The sequence below is a fragment of the Artemia franciscana genome, chromosome 10 (genome assembly GCF_032884065.1).
Source record: "Artemia franciscana chromosome 10, ASM3288406v1, whole genome shotgun sequence".
Classification (NCBI taxonomy): domain Eukaryota; kingdom Metazoa; phylum Arthropoda; class Branchiopoda; order Anostraca; family Artemiidae; genus Artemia; species Artemia franciscana.
This window is the reverse complement of record NC_088872.1, coordinates 45,091,826-45,113,299: the sequence shown is the minus strand read 5'-3', so window position 1 is coordinate 45,113,299 and position 21,474 is coordinate 45,091,826. Positions and strand designations below refer to the sequence as shown.

Genomic DNA, 21,474 nt, shown 5'->3' with positions numbered 1-21,474 from the left:
TAAACTAAGTTTTAACGAAATTTAGTAGCTAGACTAATTTACTAACAACGTATTAAAAACTAAACTGTGTATTGCACTGGGATTCTTCTCCCTGATTTTCGGTTCTTCTTGCTCTTCTATTCAGTAATCCTGTTGAATCCGTATTCCTATTGACTTGGCGTTAAAATAATGATTAAAAATAGGTCTCTAACCTAAAAAAAGTAAAAAATAATAATAAATAACTTTTTTGAATGTGCTCAATACTATGTTCATATCATGTACCTAAATTAAACTATAGTTACGTTTAATTATATTATAATTAAATTTATTTAAGTTATATTTCATAAGGTCATAATTATAATTAAAGTAAACTATATCTATATATATATAAAAATAAGTTGTCTGTCTGTGGATCTGTGTGTGGATGTGTCAGGTGACGTCACCTGAAAAAACTGGATCAGGTGACGTCAAAACTGAAAAAACTAAAAAAAGGCAAAAACTACAAAAAAAACTAAAAACTAATAAAAAAAATAAAAAAGCTAAAAAACTAAAAAAACTATAAAGGTAAAAACCAATAAAAAACTAAAAAAAAAACTGAAAAAACTAAAAAAAGGCAAAAACTACAAAAAAAAACTAAAAACTAATAAAAAAAGTAAAAAAGCTAAAAAACTAAAAAAACGAAAAAAACTAAAAAAAATAAAAAATAAAAAAAAACTAAAAAAAAAAGGAAAAAACTGAAAAATAAGCTAAAATAAAGGTAAAAACCAATAAAAAACTAAAAAGAAAAAAAGGAAAAAACTAATAAATGACGACACTCAAAGAGAAAGCGACCAGGACAAAAGGAATGTTCGATTAGCAATCAACAAAGCACCGGGACACAGGGAGTATAAATGACGACCAGGACATAAGTAAAAAAAAAAACTATCTATATATATAAAAATAAGTTGTCAAACTAAAAAAAGGCAAAAACTACAAAAAAAACTAAAAACTAATAAAAAAGCTAAAAAACTAAAAAAACTAAAAAAAAGGCAAAAACTACAAAAAAAACTAAAAACTAATAAAAAAAATAAAAAAGCTAAAAAACTAAAAAAACTAAAAAAACTAAAAAAAGGTAAAAAACTAAAAACTAAAAAAAAACTAAAAAAAAGGAAAAAACTGAAAAATAAGCTAAAATAAAGGTAAAAACCAATAAAAAACTAAAAAAAAAACTGAAAAAACTAAAAAAAGGCAAAAACTACAAAAAAACTAAAAACTAATAAAAAAAGTAAAAAAGCTAAAAAACTAAAAAAACTAAAAAAAGGTAAAAAACTAAAAAAAATAAAAAATAAAAAAAAACTAAAAAAAAAGGAAAAAACTGAAAAATAAGCTAACATAAAGGTAAAAACCAATAAAAACTAAAAAGAAAAAAAGGAAAAAACTAAAAAAAATTTTCATCTAAAAAACTAAAAAAAAACTAAAAAAGGTAAAAACTAAAAGAACTAAAAAAGAAAAAAATAAATGACGACACTCAAAGAGAAAGCGACCAGGACAAAAGGAATGTTCGATTAGCAATCAACAAAGCACCGGGACATAGGGAGTATAAATGACGACCAGGACATAAGTAAAAAAAAAATTAACAAAACTAAAAAGAAGGTAAAAACTACAAAAAAACTAAAAAGAAAAAAAAACCTAAAAACTAATAAAAAACTAAAAAATCTAAAAATCTAAATAAACTAAAAAAGAAAAAAAAGGAAAAAAATAAAGGAGAAAAACAAAACTAAAAAACGAATGTATATACAGACCGGTACACCGGGATACAAATGACGACCGGGACACAGGGAATATAAATGACGACCGGGACACAGGGACACAACTACAACGGGGACACCGGGGGAAACAGGGGGATATAAATGACGACCGGGACAAAAAAACTAAAAAGAAAAAAAAACTAAAAACTAATAAAAAAACTAAAAAATCTAAAAATCTAAATAAGCTAAAAAAGAAAAAAAAAGGAAAAAAATAAAGGAGAAAAACAAAACTAAAAAACGAATGTATATACAGACCGGGACACCGGGATACAAATGACGACCGGGACACAGGGAATATAAATGACGACCGGGACACAGGGACACAACTACAACGGGGACACCGGAGGAAACAGGGGGATGTAAATGACGACCGGGACACCGGGACAGGGAATGGTCGATTAGCAATCACCATCAACAAAGCTCAAGGGCAATCATTAGAATCATGAGGTATAGATCTGAATACAGATTGTTTTCCCATGGACCATTATATGTTGCATGTTCAAGAGTCGGTAAACCTGACAATCTATTTATATGCAAAGACAATGGGACAGCAAAGAATGTTGTATATTCGCAAGTTTTACGTAGTTAAAACCATATATATATATATCTATCTATATTCACAGGTGGGACATAGGGACACAACTACAATGGCGCGTAAGTATTATGGCGCGTAACGACTTACGCGCGCGGGGGGGCTTGGGGGGGCGCGAAGCGCCCCCACCATAATCTATATATATAAAAATAAGTTGTCTGTGTGTGGATCTGTGGATCAGGTGACGTCACCTGAAAAAACTGGATCAGGTGACGTCAAAACTGAAAAAAATAAAAAAAAGGGCAAAAACTACAAAAAAAACTAAAAACTAATAAAAAAAATAAAAAAGCTAAAAAAATAAAAAAACTAAAAAAAGGCAAAAACTACAAAAAAAAAACTAAAAACTAATAAAAAAGCTAAAAAACTAAAAAAACTAAAAAAAGGCAAAAACTACAAAAAAAAACCTAAAAACTAATAAAAAAAATAAAAAAGCTAAAAAACTAAAAAAACTAAAAAAACTAAAAAAAGGTAAAAAACTAAAAAAACTAAAAACTAAAAAAAACTAAAAAAAAGGAAAAAACTGAAAAATAAGCTAAAATAAAGGTAAAAACCAATAAAAACTAAAAAAAAACTGAAAAAACTAAAAAAAGGCAAAAACTACAAAAAAACTAAAAACTAATAAAAAAAAGTAAAAAAGCTAAAAAACTAAAAAAACTAAAAAAAAACTAAAAAAAGGTAAAAAACTAAAAAAAAATAAAAAAAAAACTAAAAAAAGGAAAAAACTGAAAAATAAGCTAAAATAAAGGTAAAAACCAATAAAAAACTAAAAAGAAAAAAAGGAAAAAACTAAAAAAAAATTTCATCTAAAAAACTAAAAAAAACTAAAAAAGGTAAAAACTAAAAGAACTAAAAAAGAAAAAAATAAATGACGACACTCAAAGAGAAAGCGACCAGGACAAAAGGAATGTTCGATTAGCAATCAACAAAGCACCGGGACACAGGGAGTATAAATGACGACCAGGACATAAGTAAAAAAAAAAAACTAACAAAACTTAAAAGAAGGTAAAAACTACAAAAAAACTAAAAAGAAAAAAAAACTAAAAACTAATAAAAAAACTAAAAAATCTAAAAATCCTAAAAATCTAAATAAACTAAAAAAGAAAAAAAAGGAAAAAAATAAAGGAGAAAAACAAAACTAAAAAACGAATGTATATACAGACCGGGACACCGGGATACAAATGATGACCGGGACACAGGGAATATAAATGACGACCGGGACACAGGGACACAACTACAACGGGGACACCGGGGGAAACAGGGGGATATAAATGACGACCGGGACAAAAAAACTAAAAAGAAAAAAAAACTAAAAACTAATAAAAAAACTAAAAAATCTAAAAATCTAAATAAACTAAAAAAGAAAAAAAAGGAAAAAAATAAAGGAGAAAAACAAAACTAAAAAACGAATGTATATACAGACCGGGACACCGGGATACAAATGACGACCGGGACACAGGGAATATAAATGACGACCGGGACACAGGGACACAACTACAACGGGGACACCGGGGGAAACAGGGGGATATAAATGACGACCGGGACAGGGAATGGTCGATTAGCAATCACCATCAACAAAGCTCACGGGCAATCATTAGAATCATGAGGTATAGATCTGAATACAGATTGTTTTCCCATGGACCATTATATGTTGCATGTTCAAGAGTCGGTAAACCTGACAATCTATTTATATGCAAAGACAATGGGACAGCAAAGAATGTTGTATATTCGCAAGTTTTACGTAGTTAAAACCATATATATATCTTCTATATATATAAAAATAAGTTGTCTGTGTGTGGATCTGTGGATCAGGTGACGTCAACTAAAAAAAAACTTAAAAAAAAGGAAAAAACTGAAAAATAGAAGAGAAAAAGAAAACTAATAAAATTAAGAATAAAAATAAAAAAAATAAAAAAGATAAAAACTAAAAAAAAAGTAAAAAGAAAAAACGAAAAAAAACTAAAAAAGCTAAAAAAAAAGGTAAAAACCAATAAAAAACTAAAAAGAAAAAAACTAAAAAAACTAAAAAAAATTTTCATCTAAAAAACTAAAAAAAAACTAAAAAAGGTAAAAACTAAAAGAACTAAAAAAGAAAAAAAATCTAAAAAAAGGAAAAAAAACTGAAAAATAAAGGAGAAAAAGAAAACTAAAAAAATATAAATAAAAATAAAAAAACTAAAAAGATAAAAACTTCAAAAAAAACTAAAAGATAAAAACTAAAAAAAAAGTAAAAAGAAAAAACGAAAAAAAACTAAAAAAGCTAAAAAAAAAAGGTAAAAACCAATAAAAAACTAAAAAGAAAAAAAGGAAAAAAACTAAAAAAAATTTTCATCCAAAAAACTAAAAAAAACTAAAAAAGGTAAAAACTAAAAGAACTAAAAAAGAAAAAAAAACTAAAAAAAGGAAAAAAACTGAAAAATAAAGGAGAAAAAGAAAACTAAAAAAATATAAATAAAAATAAAAAAACTAAAAAGATAAAAACTTCAAAAAAAACTAAAAGAAAAAAACTAAAAAACCTAAAAAAAGGTAAAAAACAAATAAAAAAGAACTAAAAGGGGAACACTGGGACACAAATGACGACCGGGATACTGGGAATATAAATGACGACCGGGACACAGGGAATGTTCAATTAGCAATCACCATCAACAAAGCTCAAGGGCAATCATTAGAATCATGAGGTATAGATCTGAATATGGATTGTTTTTCCCATGGACAATTATATGTTGCATGTTCAAGAGTCGGTAAACCTGACAATCTAAATAAATGACGACACTCAAAGAGAAAGCGACCGGGACAAAAGGAATGTTCGATTAGCAATCAACAAAGCACCGGGACACAGGGAGTATAAATGACGACGACCGGGACACAGGGACATAAAAAAAGGTCAAAACCAATAAAAAAGAACTAAAAGGGGAACACTGGGACACAAATGACGACCGGGATACTGGGAATATAAATGACGACCGGGACACAGGGAATGTTCAATTAGCAATCACCATCAACAAAGCTCAAGGGCAATCATTAGAATCATGAGGTATAGATCTGAATATGGATTGTTTTTCCCATGGACAATTATATGTTGCATGTTCAAGAGTCGGTAAACCTGACAATCTAAATAAATGACGACACTCAAAGAGAAAGTGACCGGGACAAAAGGAATGTTCGATTAGCAATCAACAAAGCACCGGGACACAGGGAGTATAAATGACGACGACCGGGACACAGGGACACAACTACAAAGGGGACGCCGGGGTGCACAGGGGGATATATAAATGACGATGGCGACTCAGGGAATGGTCGATTAGCAATCACCATCAACAAAGCTCAAGGGCAATCATTAGAATCATGAGGTATAGATCCTAATACGGATTGTTTTCCCATGGACCATTATATGTTGCATGTTCAAGAGTCGGTAAACCTGACAATCTATTTATATGCACAGACAATGGGACAGCAAAGAATGTTGTCACAGGTGGGACATATGGACACAACTACAATGGCGCGTAACTAATATGGCGCGTAACGACTTACGCGCGCGGGGGGGCTTGGGGGGCGCGAAGCGCCCCCACCAACTAGTTGTTGGGGTGGCGCGAAGCGCCACCCCAACAGCTAGTATATATATAAAGTGTACATATATACCAAGTGTTAAAGCGACTGTTTATGCTTCTGAAATAATATTTTGTCTTAAGATTGATTAAGAGGCCATAGGGGGACTGTTTCGGTAAAAGTAGGTTTCTCCACCAATATTTTTCAATGATTCTATGGTTGTGCCAAAAAGGATGAATAGCCTATGTTTATTTCTAATACTGCCTCCAACAAATGTAAATATCTTTTTTTACAAATTTTAGGATTGTTGTTAATTTTCTTATACACGAAATTTAATATTTTTCATTTTAGTCTTGTCTGTAAATCGATTACTTGTCAAATTCTTAATCTGTATTTTTTCAATGTTTGAGTGAATACTTTCAGTTACTCAGTTATAGTTTTTCTTTTAAACTTCATCAATATTATAGCGGATACTGCAGATGCACATGCTCCCCCCCCCCCCGTGAAACACGTTACAAGGGTTGAAGGTCCGAGTGAGCGGAGGGAGGTGGCTTTTCCTTTTTGGCTTTTTCTTACCTTTGTATTTAGCATTTCGGTTTAATTCTTCTTTCTAAGATGGCATACTTCACGGTATTATAGTGCGCTACACTTATATTTAATTGCCGGTTTTTATGGGTTAATAGTCCTGTTTTACTAATGTGTTTGAATCGTAGCGCTAATCCTTGTACTGTTTCATACAATTCTCTTTCATATCTATTTTCAACAAACATCATCAAATCTGCCACGTGTGTGCTTTGAGCATTTAACAAAAGAACAAAGTTTTTTGCTACCCTTTGCTGTTCATGAGACTATATTCAGTTAGTAGCACCATTTTACGTTGGAGGGGGGGGGAGGCTTTTGTCCTCTCTAAATCTTGTGGGAACCCTCTGGATTTTGAAATATACTTTTTTTTTGTAAGGCACTTCCCTAGTTTTTGTCCCTCTCCCCTAGACGCCTCTGCCTTGATACCCGCTGCTATTCATAGGATTATAATTACGTAAGGGTGTCAATTATCGAAAATGCATCGGGGGGGGGGGTCAAAGTTCATTTTTCACAATCTGGGAGGGGATCAATTTTGTTGCTTTTGCATTTTTGAATGAATATGCCAAAAACAATAATATTTCAGGGAAAGTACCAAAAGATGTATTTTCCGAAATCTTGGGGATGCCCCACCTCAATTGGCGTCATTGCTTTCATGACGCTAGTTTCATTTTTTTATTGAGCCAAGAATATTGTATAGGTATTTCTTCTGTAGTCTAAACTTAGCTTAAATACTATTCTTTTTTTCTGTATTCAGAATCAATACGAAGCTATGCCTCAACAGTACCAGGCTTCTTACAATCAAGGAATGACTAATATTCAAACTGAGTCCGACTATGGTGCTGATGCTTCTTCTCTGCCAGCTGAATATGTTGTTATTTATGACACTTTGGAAAGACTCAGAGAAATTGTTTGTTCAACGACTACTGCAACCGCACCCGTGAGTTTTCCTCTTTTCTATTTTTTTCTTCCTGTAGGTATTTCGTAAACACGGGCTTTGGCCCAAGGAAGCTTAATTATTCCCTTAATATAAATATCTTTCTTAATTATTCCCTTAATATAAATATATTTCTCAGAACTTTAAAATGGAAATAGATTTTTCCCATTATGCAAACTTTTTTTTAAGCTTTTTTCAGATTTTGATGCTATTTTTTTTTTTTTTTTTTACCTTACTTTAATCTGGATGCTTGAAACAAAAGTTGTTTTAAGAAGTTTATTAACGTAGCGTATTAATGCTGAATTGATAGCATGCAAATTTTTTTTTAGATTTTTCAATCTATTAATCTATTAAATATCTATTAAATATTTTTCAATTTAATGTAGCCTATTAATGCTGAATTAATAGCATGCAAATTTTTTTTTAGATTTTTCAAAGTTTGATGCTATTGTTTTTTTTTACCTTAATTTTAATCTAGATGCTTTGAAACAAAAGTTGTTTTAAGAAGTTTATTAACGTAGCGTATTAATGCTGAATTGATAGCATGCAAATTTTTTTTTAGATTTTTCAATCTATTAATCTATTAAATATCTATTAAATATTTTTCAATTTAATGTAGCCTATTAATGCTGAATTAATAGCATGCAAATTTTTTTTTAGATTTTTCAAAGTTTGATGCTATTGTTTTTTTTACCTTAATTTTAATCTAGATGCTTTGAAACAAAAGTTGTTTTAAGAAGTTTATTAACGTAGCGTATTAATGCTGAATTGATAGCATGCAAATTTTTTTTTAGATTTTTCAATCTATTAATCTATTAAATATCTATTAAATATTTTTCAATTTAATGTAGCCTATTAATGCTGAATTAATAGCATGCAAATTTTTTTTTAGATTTTTCAAAGTTTGATGCTATTGTTTTTTTTACCTTAATTTTAATCTAGATGCTTTGAAACAAAAGTTGTTTTAAGAAGTTTATTAACGTAGCGTATTAATGCTGAATTGATAGCATGCAAATTTTTTTTTAGATTTTTCAATCTATTAATCTATTAAATATCTATTAAATATTTTTCAATTTAATGTAGCCTATTAATGCTGAATTAATAGCATGCAAATTTTTTTTTAGATTTTTCAAAGTTTGATGCTATTGTTTTTTTTACCTTAATTTTAATCTAGATGCTTTGAAACAAAAGTTGTTTTAAGAAGTTTATTAACGTAGCGTATTAATGCTGAATTGATAGCATGCAAATTTTTTTTTAGATTTTTCAATCTATTAATCTATTTAATATCTATTAAATATTTTTCAATTTAATGTAGCCTATTAATGCTGAATTAATAGCATGCAAATTTTTTTTTAGATTTTTCAAAGTTTGATGCTATTGTTTTTTTTACCTTAATTTTAATCTAGATGCTTTGAAACAAAAGTTGTTTTAAGAAGTTTATTAACGTAGCGTATTAATGCTGAATTGATAGCATGCAAATTTTTTTTTAGATTTTTCAATCTATTAATCTATTAAATATCTATTAAATATTTTTCAATTTAATGTAGCCTATTAATGCTGAATTAATAGCATGCAAATTTTTTTTTAGATTTTTCAAAGTTTGATGCTATTGTTTTTTTTACCTTAATTTTAATCTAGATGCTTTGAAACAAAAGTTGTTTTAAGAAGTTTATTAACGTAGCGTATTAATGCTGAATTGATAGCATGCAAATTTTTTTTTAGATTTTTCAATCTATTAATCTATTAAATATCTATTAAATATTTTTCAATTTAATGTAGCCTATTAATGCTGAATTAATAGCATGCAAATTTTTTTTTAGATTTTTCAAAGTTTGATGCTATTGTTTTTTTTACCTTAATTTTAATCTAGATGCTTTGAAACAAAAGTTGTTTTAAGAAGTTTATTAACGTAGCGTATTAATGCTGAATTGATAGCATGCAAATTTTTTTTTAGATTTTTCAATCTATTAATCTATTAAATATCTATTAAATATTTTTCAATTTAATGTAGCCTATTAATGCTGAATTAATAGCATGCAAATTTTTTTTTAGATTTTTCAAAGTTTGATGCTATTGTTTTTTTTACCTTAATTTTAATCTAGATGCTTTGAAACAAAAGTTGTTTTAAGAAGTTTATTAACGTAGCGTATTAATGCTGAATTGATAGCATGCAATTTTTTTTTAGATTTTTCAAAGTTTGATGCTATTGTTTTTTTTTACCTTAATTTTAATCTAGATGCTTTGAAACAAAAGTTGTTTTAAGAAGTTTATTAACGTAGCGTATTAATGCTGAATTGATAGCATGCAATTTTTTTTTTAGATTTTTCAATCTATTAATCTATTAAATATCTATTAAATATTTTTCAATTTAAGGTAGCCTATTAATGCTGAATTAATAGCATGCAAATTTTTTTTTTAGATTTTTCAAAGTTTGATGCTATTGTTTTTTTTTTTTACCTTAATTTCAATCTAGATGCTTTGAAACAAAAGTTGGTTTAAGAAGTTTATTAACGTAGCGTATTAATGCTGAATTGATAGCATGCAAATTTTTTTTTATATTTTTCAATCTATTAATCTATTAAATATCTATTAAATATTTTTCAATTTAATGTAGCCTATTAATGCTGAATTAATAGCATGCAAATTTTTTTTTAGATTTTTCAAAGTTTGATGCTATTGTTTTTTTTACCTTAATTTTAATCTAGATGCTTTGAAACAAAAGTTGTTTTAAGAAGTTTATTAACGTAACCTATTAATGCTGAATTGATAGCATGCAATTTTTTTTTAGATTTTTCAATCTATTAATCTATTAAATATCTATTAAATATTTTTCAATTTAATGTAGCCTATTAATGCTGAATTAATAGCATGCAAATTTTTTTTTAGATTTTTCAAAGTTTGATGCTATTGTTTTTTTTACCTTAATTTTAATCTAGATGCTTTGAAACAAAAGTTGTTTTAAGAAGTTTATTAACGTAACCTATTAATGCTGAATTGATAGCATGCAATTTTTTTTTTAGATTTTTCAATCTATTAATCTATTAAATATCTATTAAATATTTTTCAATTTAATGTAGCCTATTAATTCTGAATTAATAGCATGCAATTTTTTTTTTAGATTTTTCAATCTATTAAATATTTTTCAAATTAATGTAGCCTATTAATTCTGAATTAATAGCATGCAATTTTTTTTTTAGATTTTTCAATCTATTAATCTATTAAATATCTATTAAATATTTTTCAATTTAATGTAGCCTATTAATGCTGAATTAATAGCATGCAAATTTTTTTTTAGATTTTTCAAAGTTTGATGCTATTGTTTTTTTTACCTTAATTTTAATCTAGATGCTTTGAAACAAAAGTTGTTTTAAGAAGTTTATTAACGTAACCTATTAATGCTGAATTGATAGCATGCAATTTTTTTTTTAGATTTTTCAATCTATTAATCTATTAAATATCTATTAAATATTTTTCAATTTAATGTAGCCTATTAATTCTGAATTAATAGCATGCAATTTTTTTTTAGATTTTTCAATCTATTAATCTATTAAATATCTATTAAATATTTTTCAATTTAATGTAGCCTATTAATGCTGAATTAATAGCATGCAAATTTTTTTTTAGATTTTTCAAAGTTTGATGCTATTGTTTTTTTTACCTTAATTTTAATCTAGATGCTTTGAAACAAAAGTTGTTTTAAGAAGTTTATTAACGTAGCGTATTAATGCTGAATTGATAGCATGCAAATTTTTTTTTAGATTTTTCAATCTATTAATCTATTTAATATCTATTAAATATTTTTCAATTTAATGTAGCCTATTAATGCTGAATTAATAGCATGCAAATTTTTTTTTAGATTTTTCAAAGTTTGATGCTATTGTTTTTTTTACCTTAATTTTAATCTAGATGCTTTGAAACAAAAGTTGTTTTAAGAAGTTTATTAACGTAGCGTATTAATGCTGAATTGATAGCATGCAAATTTTTTTTTAGATTTTTCAATCTATTAATCTATTAAATATCTATTAAATATTTTTCAATTTAATGTAGCCTATTAATGCTGAATTAATAGCATGCAAATTTTTTTTTAGATTTTTCAAAGTTTGATGCTATTGTTTTTTTTACCTTAATTTTAATCTAGATGCTTTGAAACAAAAGTTGTTTTAAGAAGTTTATTAACGTAGCGTATTAATGCTGAATTGATAGCATGCAAATTTTTTTTTAGATTTTTCAATCTATTAATCTATTAAATATCTATTAAATATTTTTCAATTTAATGTAGCCTATTAATGCTGAATTAATAGCATGCAAATTTTTTTTTAGATTTTTCAAAGTTTGATGCTATTGTTTTTTTTACCTTAATTTTAATCTAGATGCTTTGAAACAAAAGTTGTTTTAAGAAGTTTATTAACGTAGCGTATTAATGCTGAATTGATAGCATGCAAATTTTTTTTAGATTTTTCAAAGTTTGATGCTATTGTTTTTTTTTACCTTAATTTTAATCTAGATGCTTTGAAACAAAAGTTGTTTTAAGAAGTTTATTAACGTAGCGTATTAATGCTGAATTGATAGCATGCAATTTTTTTTAGATTTTTCAATCTATTAATCTATTAAATATCTATTAAATATTTTTCAATTTAATGTAGCCTATTAATGCTGAATTAATAGCATGCAATTTTTTTTTTAGATTTTTCAATCTATTAATCTATTAAATATCTATTAAATATTTTTCAATTTAAGGTAGCCTATTAATGCTGAATTAATAGCATGCAAATTTTTTTTTTAGATTTTTCAAAGTTTGATGCTATTGTTTTTTTTACCTTAATTTTAATCTAGATGCTTTGAAACAAAAGTTGTTTTAAGAAGTTTATTAACGTAGCGTATTAATGCTGAATTGATAGCATGCAAATTTTTTTTTAGATTTTTCAATCTATTAATCTATTAAATATCTATTAAATATTTTTCAATTTAATGTAGCCTATTAATGCTGAATTAATAGCATGCAAATTTTTTTTTAGATTTTTCAAAGTTTGATGCTATTGTTTTTTTTACCTTAATTTTAATCTAGATGCTTTGAAACAAAAGTTGTTTTAAGAAGTTTATTAACGTAGCGTATTAATGCTGAATTGATAGCATGCAATTTTTTTTTAGATTTTTCAATCTATTAATCTATTAAATATCTATTAAATATTTTTCAATTTAATGTAGCCTATTAATGCTGAATTAATAGCATGCAAATTTTTTTTTAGATTTTTCAAAGTTTGATGCTATTGTTTTTTTTTACCTTAATTTTAATCTAGATGCTTTGAAACAAAAGTTGTTTTAAGAAGTTTATTAACGTAGCGTATTAATGCTGAATTGATAGCATGCAATTTTTTTTTAGATTTTTCAATCTATTAATCTATTAAATATCTATTAAATATTTTTCAATTTAATGTAGCCTATTAATGCTGAATTAATAGCATGCAAATTTTTTTTTAGATTTTTCAAAGTTTGATGCTATTGTTTTTTTTACCTTAATTTTAATCTAGATGCTTTGAAACAAAAGTTGTTTTAAGAAGTTTATTAACGTAGCGTATTAATGCTGAATTGATAGCATGCAAATTTTTTTTTAGATTTTTCAATCTATTAATCTATTAAATATCTATTAAATATTTTTCAATTTAATGTAGCCTATTAATGCTGAATTAATAGCATGCAAATTTTTTTTTAGATTTTTCAAAGTTTGATGCTATTGTTTTTTTTACCTTAATTTTAATCTAGATGCTTTGAAACAAAAGTTGTTTTAAGAAGTTTATTAACGTAGCGTATTAATGCTGAATTGATAGCATGCAATTTTTTTTTAGATTTTTCAAAGTTTGATGCTATTGTTTTTTTTTTACCTTAATTTTAATCTAGATGCTTTGAAACAAAAGTTGTTTTAAGAAGTTTATTAACGTAGCGTATTAATGCTGAATTGATAGCATGCAATTTTTTTTTTAGATTTTTCAATCTATTAATCTATTAAATATCTATTAAATATTTTTCAATTTAATGTAGCCTATTAATGCTGAATTAATAGCATGCAATTTTTTTTTTTAGATTTTTCAATCTATTAATCTATTAAATATCTATTAAATATTTTTCAATTTAAGGTAGCCTATTAATGCTGAATTAATAGCATGCAAATTTTTTTTTAGATTTTTCAAAGTTTGATGCTATTGTTTTTTTTTTTACCTTAATTTCAATCTAGATGCTTTGAAACAAAAGTTGGTTTAAGAAGTTTATTAACGTAGCGTATTAATGCTGAATTGATAGCATGCAAATTTTTTTTTAGATTTTTCAATCTATTAATCTATTAAATATCTATTAAATATTTTTCAATTTAATGTAGCCTATTAATGCTGAATTAATAGCATGCAAATTTTTTTTTAGATTTTTCAAAGTTTGATGCTATTGTTTTTTTTACCTTAATTTTAATCTAGATGCTTTGAAACAAAAGTTGTTTTAAGAAGTTTATTAACGTAACCTATTAATGCTGAATTGATAGCATGCAATTTTTTTTTTAGATTTTTCAATCTATTAAATATCTATTAAATATTTTTCAATTTAATGTAGCCTATTAATTCTGAATTAATAGCATGCAATTTTTTTTTAGATTTTTCAATCTATTAATCTATTAAATATCTATTAAGTATTTTTCAATTTAATGTAGCCTATTAATGCTGAATTAATAGCATGCAAATTTTTTTTTAGATTTTTCAAAGTTTGATGCTATTGTTTTTTTTACCTTAATTTTAATCTAGATGCTTTGAAACAAAAGTTGTTTTAAGAAGTTTATTAACGTAGCGTATTAATGCTGAATTGATAGCATGCAAATTTTTTTTTAGATTTTTCAATCTATTAATCTATTAAATATCTATTAAATATTTTTCAATTTAATGTAGCCTATTAATGCTGAATTAATAGCATGCAAATTTTTTTTTAGATTTTTCAAAGTTTGATGCTATTGTTTTTTTTACCTTAATTTTAATCTAGATGCTTTGAAACAAAAGTTGTTTTAAGAAGTTTATTAACGTAACCTATTAATGCTGAATTCAGCTACATAGTTGATATTCTTTATGTACCCATTCCCCTTTTATCTGTTTGATAATTGCAAAATTCAAACGTGGAATTTTTAAATATTATACCCCAAAAATTTTGTATCAAATTTGTACATAGAAGTTACATTCATAAATTTCCTTGTAAACTAAAAATCGTTGATTCAGGACCGTAAAAATAAAAAAGAGGGTTATTAATAAAATAAGATTCACTTTTCGTGCACAGAGCCTCATTAAAATCCTTATTCTGAGAGGTGTATCAAAAGGAGCTAACTTATCACCTAAATATCCTGTTCGGTATCAAATGTGTCACACAATGCTATATGCCGCACAATATGCCACACGATGGGTACTACCATGCTTTTCATATAGTAAATGGGTTGAATCAGAAGGAAAAGATTAACTGGGAATCAAAACTTTTGTACCAACTGTAAACACCCTGTCGGCTATATTTTCCTTTATTGGGGAAAATTTTCCGTATTCCACCCTTAGGTTCATCACTACTCTGTTTATCAAGATTGAGGACATAAACGAAAGTGAGCATATAGACAAAGTTCCTATTGCGAAGACCAAGGAAGAGAAGTATTTTGAGATCATTAGCAAGAGTTATCGTTAAAATACACATCGTTTGGAAATTCCTACACTGATGTACCATTCATCGTAAACATACGCTTACATAACACGTAATAAATGTATTTAAAGTGGAACAAAAATTTATAAATAAAAAAGTCATTTCATCTAGGTCGGTTAAGGAACAAACAATATTTATTGAAAAAAGGGGGGGGGGTGTCCCATAGGCTAACACAGGCTAACTATATACGAAATACAGAATTATTATACCAAAACAAAAGTGAGCATACGAACAAGGTTCCCATTGCGAAGGGCAAGAAAGAGAAGCATTTTGAGATCTTAAGCTGCTACTTTGCAACGACTATTAAAATGAATAAACTCGCACTTGAAGGGGCTAACTGAGAGGCTAAGGGAAGTAAGACGCACCTGGAATAAATTGAAATTATCAATGACGCTTCTTCAAATATGACTTGGTTGAATGACGTCATCAGTATACCTAATGTATGACAGATCAACTCCACAATAAAACACTGAAATTAAAAGACTCCAGGAATAGCCAAAGGTATCTTATGCTCATTTATTTATACTAGGTGTCAAAACAACTCAGTGCGTGTACTTTGTGGATCTAAATGCTTTTTTGGCTTCTTAAACATTGTGTGAGGGCTCGTGATTGGTTAGCTATAAAATGAGCGTGGCTCATAGAATTAGAAAAAAGGTCCTACTATCCAATGAAGTTTTATACTGGGTACCTTATAGGATACCATCTCTATTACAAAATATGCAATTCCCTGCTACAAAATTTGAGAGTACCACAAAATCGGTGTATCTTCATATTTTTCGCAGAGAATTAAGACGAAAACTTGAATAGCTAGTTAGTTTTTTTAGTAATTCGAAAATATATCAATAGGTATCTGTTCTTAAAGAATATGGTTTCCTCGAAATATTACTTAATTAGAAGGAAATGATTAGTTTAAAACGAAAGGTGACAAAAATTGATTTTCAAGTACTGATTAAAATTTCTTTTACTTCATTTTAATTTTCTTAATTTTTAATTAGTTTTTTATTCTATATTTTCGTTTACTTTCCTTTGCAAAAAGTGAGTGGATGTATTATCGATTAAAATAAAAGAAGCGAATGGATCAAATCTTTGTTAGTTACCTTACCTGCTTTACAGCTTTCAGTAGCTAAAACATATACGAAAAATCTAGCCCCATTGGAAGGCAAGAATAATTTTAAGAAGTTGAACGACCTCTGATTAAATTAATTGAATGTATTGATTAATTATTTTTACTAAAATTATAATTTTATGAATTCGTTATTTATTAATTAACTTATGAATTTCAGACAATGAAAAGAAAGCTGGACGAAGTGGCCAAGAAGATGCAGATGCTTTACGAGAAATTAAGGATGGGAGGGGTATGTTAATTTTCTGTTTTCATAGCGCTTTTTTAGAGCTATAGTAGATTAACAAATATCAAGCTTTATGATTTTATTTATGTTTTTTCTTAGTGAGTATAACATAATTAATGCTTGATTCCCACGAAACACGCGCATGCGAACTACATGAAGTTTGTGATCCTAGTTATCGGTGCCGGTATGTTGGGAACTTGATTCCAACACATGTTAAGATCACCCTGTTGGCACGCACGTTTCTCTATTACCATGTTTTACATACACGTATCCAAGGCCGTGTTCAGGGAAGGGTCAGGGGGTTTTGATTCCCCCCCTTCCACCCTTGAAATGTTTGTCTGACTCTGCAAAAACGTAATCAAAAGGTATAAAAACATATTTTTTATGTGTCTTTTAAGTTCATTTTGTAAACCTCCTCCCAAAAAAAATAATACCCCCCCCCGAGCAAAAACCCTTGATACGGCACTGCACACATCTTTATTGACTTTTGCCACTCTGTTTGTTATTTAGTACACTGACCTTTTGCATGTTATGGAACCAGACCTATAGTTCTTGTTGTCGAATATGTATTGAAGCTGTTCAGAGCAGTTTTAACTCTGGTTCTGGTACATTGACTTTATATGAATAATTAAAACGAGAATTCTGTATTTTTTAAGTCGACCGTGCTGAAACCTGAAAAAAAATCAAATATGATTGAATGCAAAAATTTGTGCTGCCTTCGATAGCAATTTGCATAGATGGTGCTATTTTTTAGTGTAATGCAAAAGTTGTTTTGTGATTTTTGCTAATTCTACGAATCGTGCAGTAGATAATTAGCAGATTTGTACGGAGTTAGACCGATAAGTAGGGTGAAAGTCTTCTGGTCGTCCCTTTCCTAATAATCCCATGATTCGGGAGAAGATTCTGCAATTTATATGAAGATAATCCTCATGTGATCATAGGCAGCCCAAAGTCACTAGAACTTCAGATTCCCGATTCTATGAGCCCCCTCCAAAGTTGAAACTGCTCTTTCAATAAGAACCTTATAGGCCCCCGGAGCATAACTTACAACACTTTCCTAGAGGGCTGGGGGGGTGTCATCCTTAAAGACATAATTACTAAACCTTTTGATTATGCTGAAAAAAATAATCATCTCAAAATTTTGATTGAATGTGTTTGGGAAAATGATGTGCGTGGTGGGAGGGGGGGTCTGGTTTCTCTTCCATCACTTTGACTATTAAATAGGGCACTAGAAACTTCAATATACAATCGAATGAGTCCCTTTTGAAGTTTATTCGACCACCATTTTCCATAAAAAGAAACCTTATTTGCCCCCGGAGCATAACTTGCAACCCTTGCCCTGTGTTTTTTTTTTTTTTTTTTTGGGGGGGGGGTTCACCCTCAGAGACTTAATTTCCGGACCTTTCAACTGCGCTGAACAAAATGGCTATCTAAAGATTTTGATTGAATGTGTTTGGGGAAATGATATACTACCTATAGTGTATTTCTCAATAACGTATACTATATGTAAGCAATGAACTAATTGTCATCCCTATGTTGTGCATTTGACATTCCTAAATACACAGTTGCTGGACTTATCTGGACTTTTACTGGACTTGGCTGGAGATGTCCAAAACTTTGATTGGATGTTTATTTTAGAAAATGATGGGCGTGCGGGGAGGGACTGGTTGCCTCAGTTAAGTTTGTATGTTAGTTTAAAACTTAATAAAAGCGAATGTTGGACAGCATTGATCTAATATTTTGGTAGTTACAGCATGTCAGTATTGATTTCTACCTAATTAGACTATATTCTAGGTGACTAGGTGGTGGGGGTGACTTTAAATCCTCCTCTTTTCCCATCTTAACTATTCGCGTTTCACCCTAAATTCCCATATTGTTCATATGGTTGACATAGATGTATTTTTAATTCGATATTACCAACTCCTTGAAGTATCCCTCCGAATAAATCCCAGCCTTTGACAAAAAACGAAAACACTTGAAGAAAAAAATAAACACAATAATAACTTTAGAGATCAAAATGAGGGTAAAACTTGGTCGATGGGAAAGAAACAAACGAAAGGACGAACAGATATTTCGGTTAGGACATCTGCCAAGCTGTCCTCAGCGCTATAAAAAATAAGAGGGAAAAAAATATAAAACAAAAACCAAGCTAAAACAAATGAAAGACCATTCAAATAGTTGGATTAGGCAAGAAATTTTTGTACTTATTTTTATTTCCTTTTTTTGTCAAACTTTATGTATTGTGATCATTAGACGTTTTCAATCCCAACCTACATGCCTACTTTCTTTGTTTATTAATTTTATTCCTTTTACAGCTTTCGCCACTCGCAATCGGTAATCTTCAAAAACTGGTTGATCATGTCAAGGCTGGAGATTATGCCACGGGGCTTAGTGTGCATCAAGAATTAGAGAAGCATTCTTACACCGAAGTTGGCGCTTTTTCTCCAGCTCTGAAGGCTTTGTTGCAATGGGCTATTACTTCTAATGTGTATTTGCAGTAGGTTTTAAATGAGACTGTTGAAGTTTTTCTGCTGGGTTACAGCTGCTTAAGTTTTGGACGGAAAGTAGTTAGGTGCGTTTTGAATGCTGCGTACTTGTTTTTCTTTTTTTATTAACTCAAGGAATATATCAATAAACTAAATCTTTTATTGTGTGAGCCTCTTTTTATTTCTGTCTTTATGGCTTCTTTAAAGTTTTTTACTGTATAATTGTAAGTTGATGAGTAATATTTCGTAAAATATACCAACCTTTCAAGGTTTAAAGTTCTGAAGAGTGTGGATTCAATTTTTGATACTTGGGTTGTGCATGGTATTACACTCAGTAAAACATCTTTTAAGCCAGGGTTTATAGAGCTTAGTGTCTTGATGGACTTAGTGTACAATAAAATGTAGTCACTTATTATAGTTAGCACTGTGATTGTCCTGTTTCGAATACTACTGCTGCTACTAACTGCAGCATCAAGCAACCCGAGACCAACAGAGCTACGCGCGCTCTTCCTCCATCCCAATCTGTTCCTCCAATACGACCTCCTCCCCCCATTCGGAGACGACCGGCTTTTCGTTTGGCCTTATATGGTTGGTTGAGAAGGACGACTTTGCCAATCTGCCATTCTTCATCCGCAGAACTTGTCATAGCCATCTTAACCTTTCTCTTATTATATCCCTTGAGAGTGGGATAGAACCACGCTTGAAAGCCACATTTTTCCACGAACCACGCTGCAGCCACCGTTTGAAATACGGTCAGTCAGACATGTACCCAAAAGAAACCGTAGACAAATCCTCTGGAAAATATCTAGCAAATCTTCCTCCGCTTTTTGGAGCACCATGGTTCAGAACCATATGTGACCATTGTCATCATTGTAGCTTCCAAAATTCTAATCTTGGTTTGCGGACTATCTTCCTATTCTTTCGAACTTTTTTCAACAGTAAAAATAACAACCTGGGGCTTTGCTATTCTACCTTTAACATCTTCACCGCATCCACTTGCTAACAATACTACTCTTGTAAGTGAGCTATTTACCTTATCGATCTTCTCGTTACCGAACATCGCTTTTTCAGATTCACTTATTCCCAGTCTTAGTGACATAGTCTTCCTAACATTAATTTTCAAACATGCGCTTGCGCCCTAAACTCAAAACCTCTAAAAATTCATGTTACGAATGGCTAAATTAAATTTATTCTCTTGTCTTCCTCTTAAAGCTTAAGTCATCCCCCTAAAACAAGGCAGTATTGCGACAAGAGTGCAGCTGTAACTTGGACCAAAAAGACAAGATACTTACATCATTGGATTCATTAATCCCAGAAGTAGCCATTCACCGACCAAGATGTAGCCAGAATTATGATGTTCTTTAACTTTTTTATGGTACTTGGTATTAACCAAGTGACATATAGCAATCGCAAATTCTATTGGTCTGTCTGTCGGTCCCGGTTTTGCTACTTTAGGCACTTCCAGGTAAGCTAGGACGATGAAATTTTGCAGGCTTATCAGGGACCGGACCAGAATAAATTAGAAATAGTCGTTTTCCCGATTTGACCATCTGGGGAGGAGTGGGGGGCCCGTTAATTCGGAAAAAATTGGTGTATTTTTAACTTACGAACGGTTGATCAGATCTTAATGAAATTTGATGTTTGGAAGGATATCGTGTTTCAGAGCTCTTATTTTAAATCTCGACCGGATCTTGTGACGTTGGGGGGGGGAGTTTGGAGGGGGAAACCTAAAATCTTGGAAAACACTTAGAGTGGAGGGATCGGGATGAAACTTGGTGGGAAAAATAAGCACAAGTCTTAGATACGTCATTTACATAATTGGAACGGATCCTCTCTGTTGGGGGGGGGGGGGGGGTAATTTTGAAAAATTAGAAAAGATGACGTGTTTTTAACTTTTAAGGAGTGATCGGATCTTCATGAAACTTCATATTTAGAAGGACCTCGTAAATCAGATCTCTTATTTTAAATCTCAACCGAATCCAGCGTCATTGGGGGGGGGGGGCGGAAATCTTAGAAAATACTTAAAGCGTAGAGATCAGGATGAAACTGGATGGGAAGAATAAAAACCTGTCTAGGATACGTGACTGACATAACCGGACCGGATCCGCTTTCTTTGGTGGAGTTGGGGGGGGGGGGGGGGTAATTTTGAGAATTGAGGTATTTGTGACTTACGAAAGGGTGACCAGATCTTAATGAAATTTGATATTTAGAAGGGTGTTGTCCTTTAAAGCTCTAATTTTAAATTCTGACCAGATCCTGTGACATTGGGGGGAGTTGGAGGGGGAAACCGGAATTGTTGGGAAACGTGAAAATCGGGGTATTTTTATCTTACGAATAGGTGATCGGATCTTAATGAAATTTGATATTTAGAAGGAATTCATGTCTCAGAGCTCTTATTTCAAATCCCGACCAGATCTTTTGACGCATTGGGAGGAGTTGGAGGGGGAAGTCTTGGAAAACACTTGGAGTGGAGGAATCGGGATGAAGCTTGGTGGATAGAATAAGCAATGTTTTT

The 21,474-nt window shown here is 29.6% G+C and overlaps 1 protein-coding gene and 1 long non-coding RNA gene across 2 annotated transcripts in view; one reads left to right on the top strand and one right to left on the bottom strand.

Annotated features, from left to right (window-relative positions):
* Positions 1-19,126, top strand: part of LOC136032244 (protein transport protein Sec31A-like) — a 140,340-nt gene extending 121,214 nt beyond the window's left edge. Inside the window, exons 19-21 of the mRNA XM_065712476.1 lie at positions 7,238-7,420; positions 16,408-16,479; positions 18,789-19,126. Of these exons, the coding sequence (XP_065568548.1) occupies positions 7,238-7,420; positions 16,408-16,479; positions 18,789-18,974 (441 nt within the window). The 3' untranslated portion in view covers positions 18,975-19,126. The remainder of the gene's footprint in view (positions 1-7,237; positions 7,421-16,407; positions 16,480-18,788) is intronic.
* On the bottom strand, positions 21-15,466 carry LOC136032246 (uncharacterized). Its single transcript, XR_010618692.1, has 2 exons — positions 15,334-15,466; positions 21-191 (listed from the first exon to the last, which is right to left on the bottom strand). It is a non-coding gene; the product is annotated as an uncharacterized LOC136032246 (long non-coding RNA).
* Positions 19,127-21,474: the final 2,348 nt, after the last annotated feature.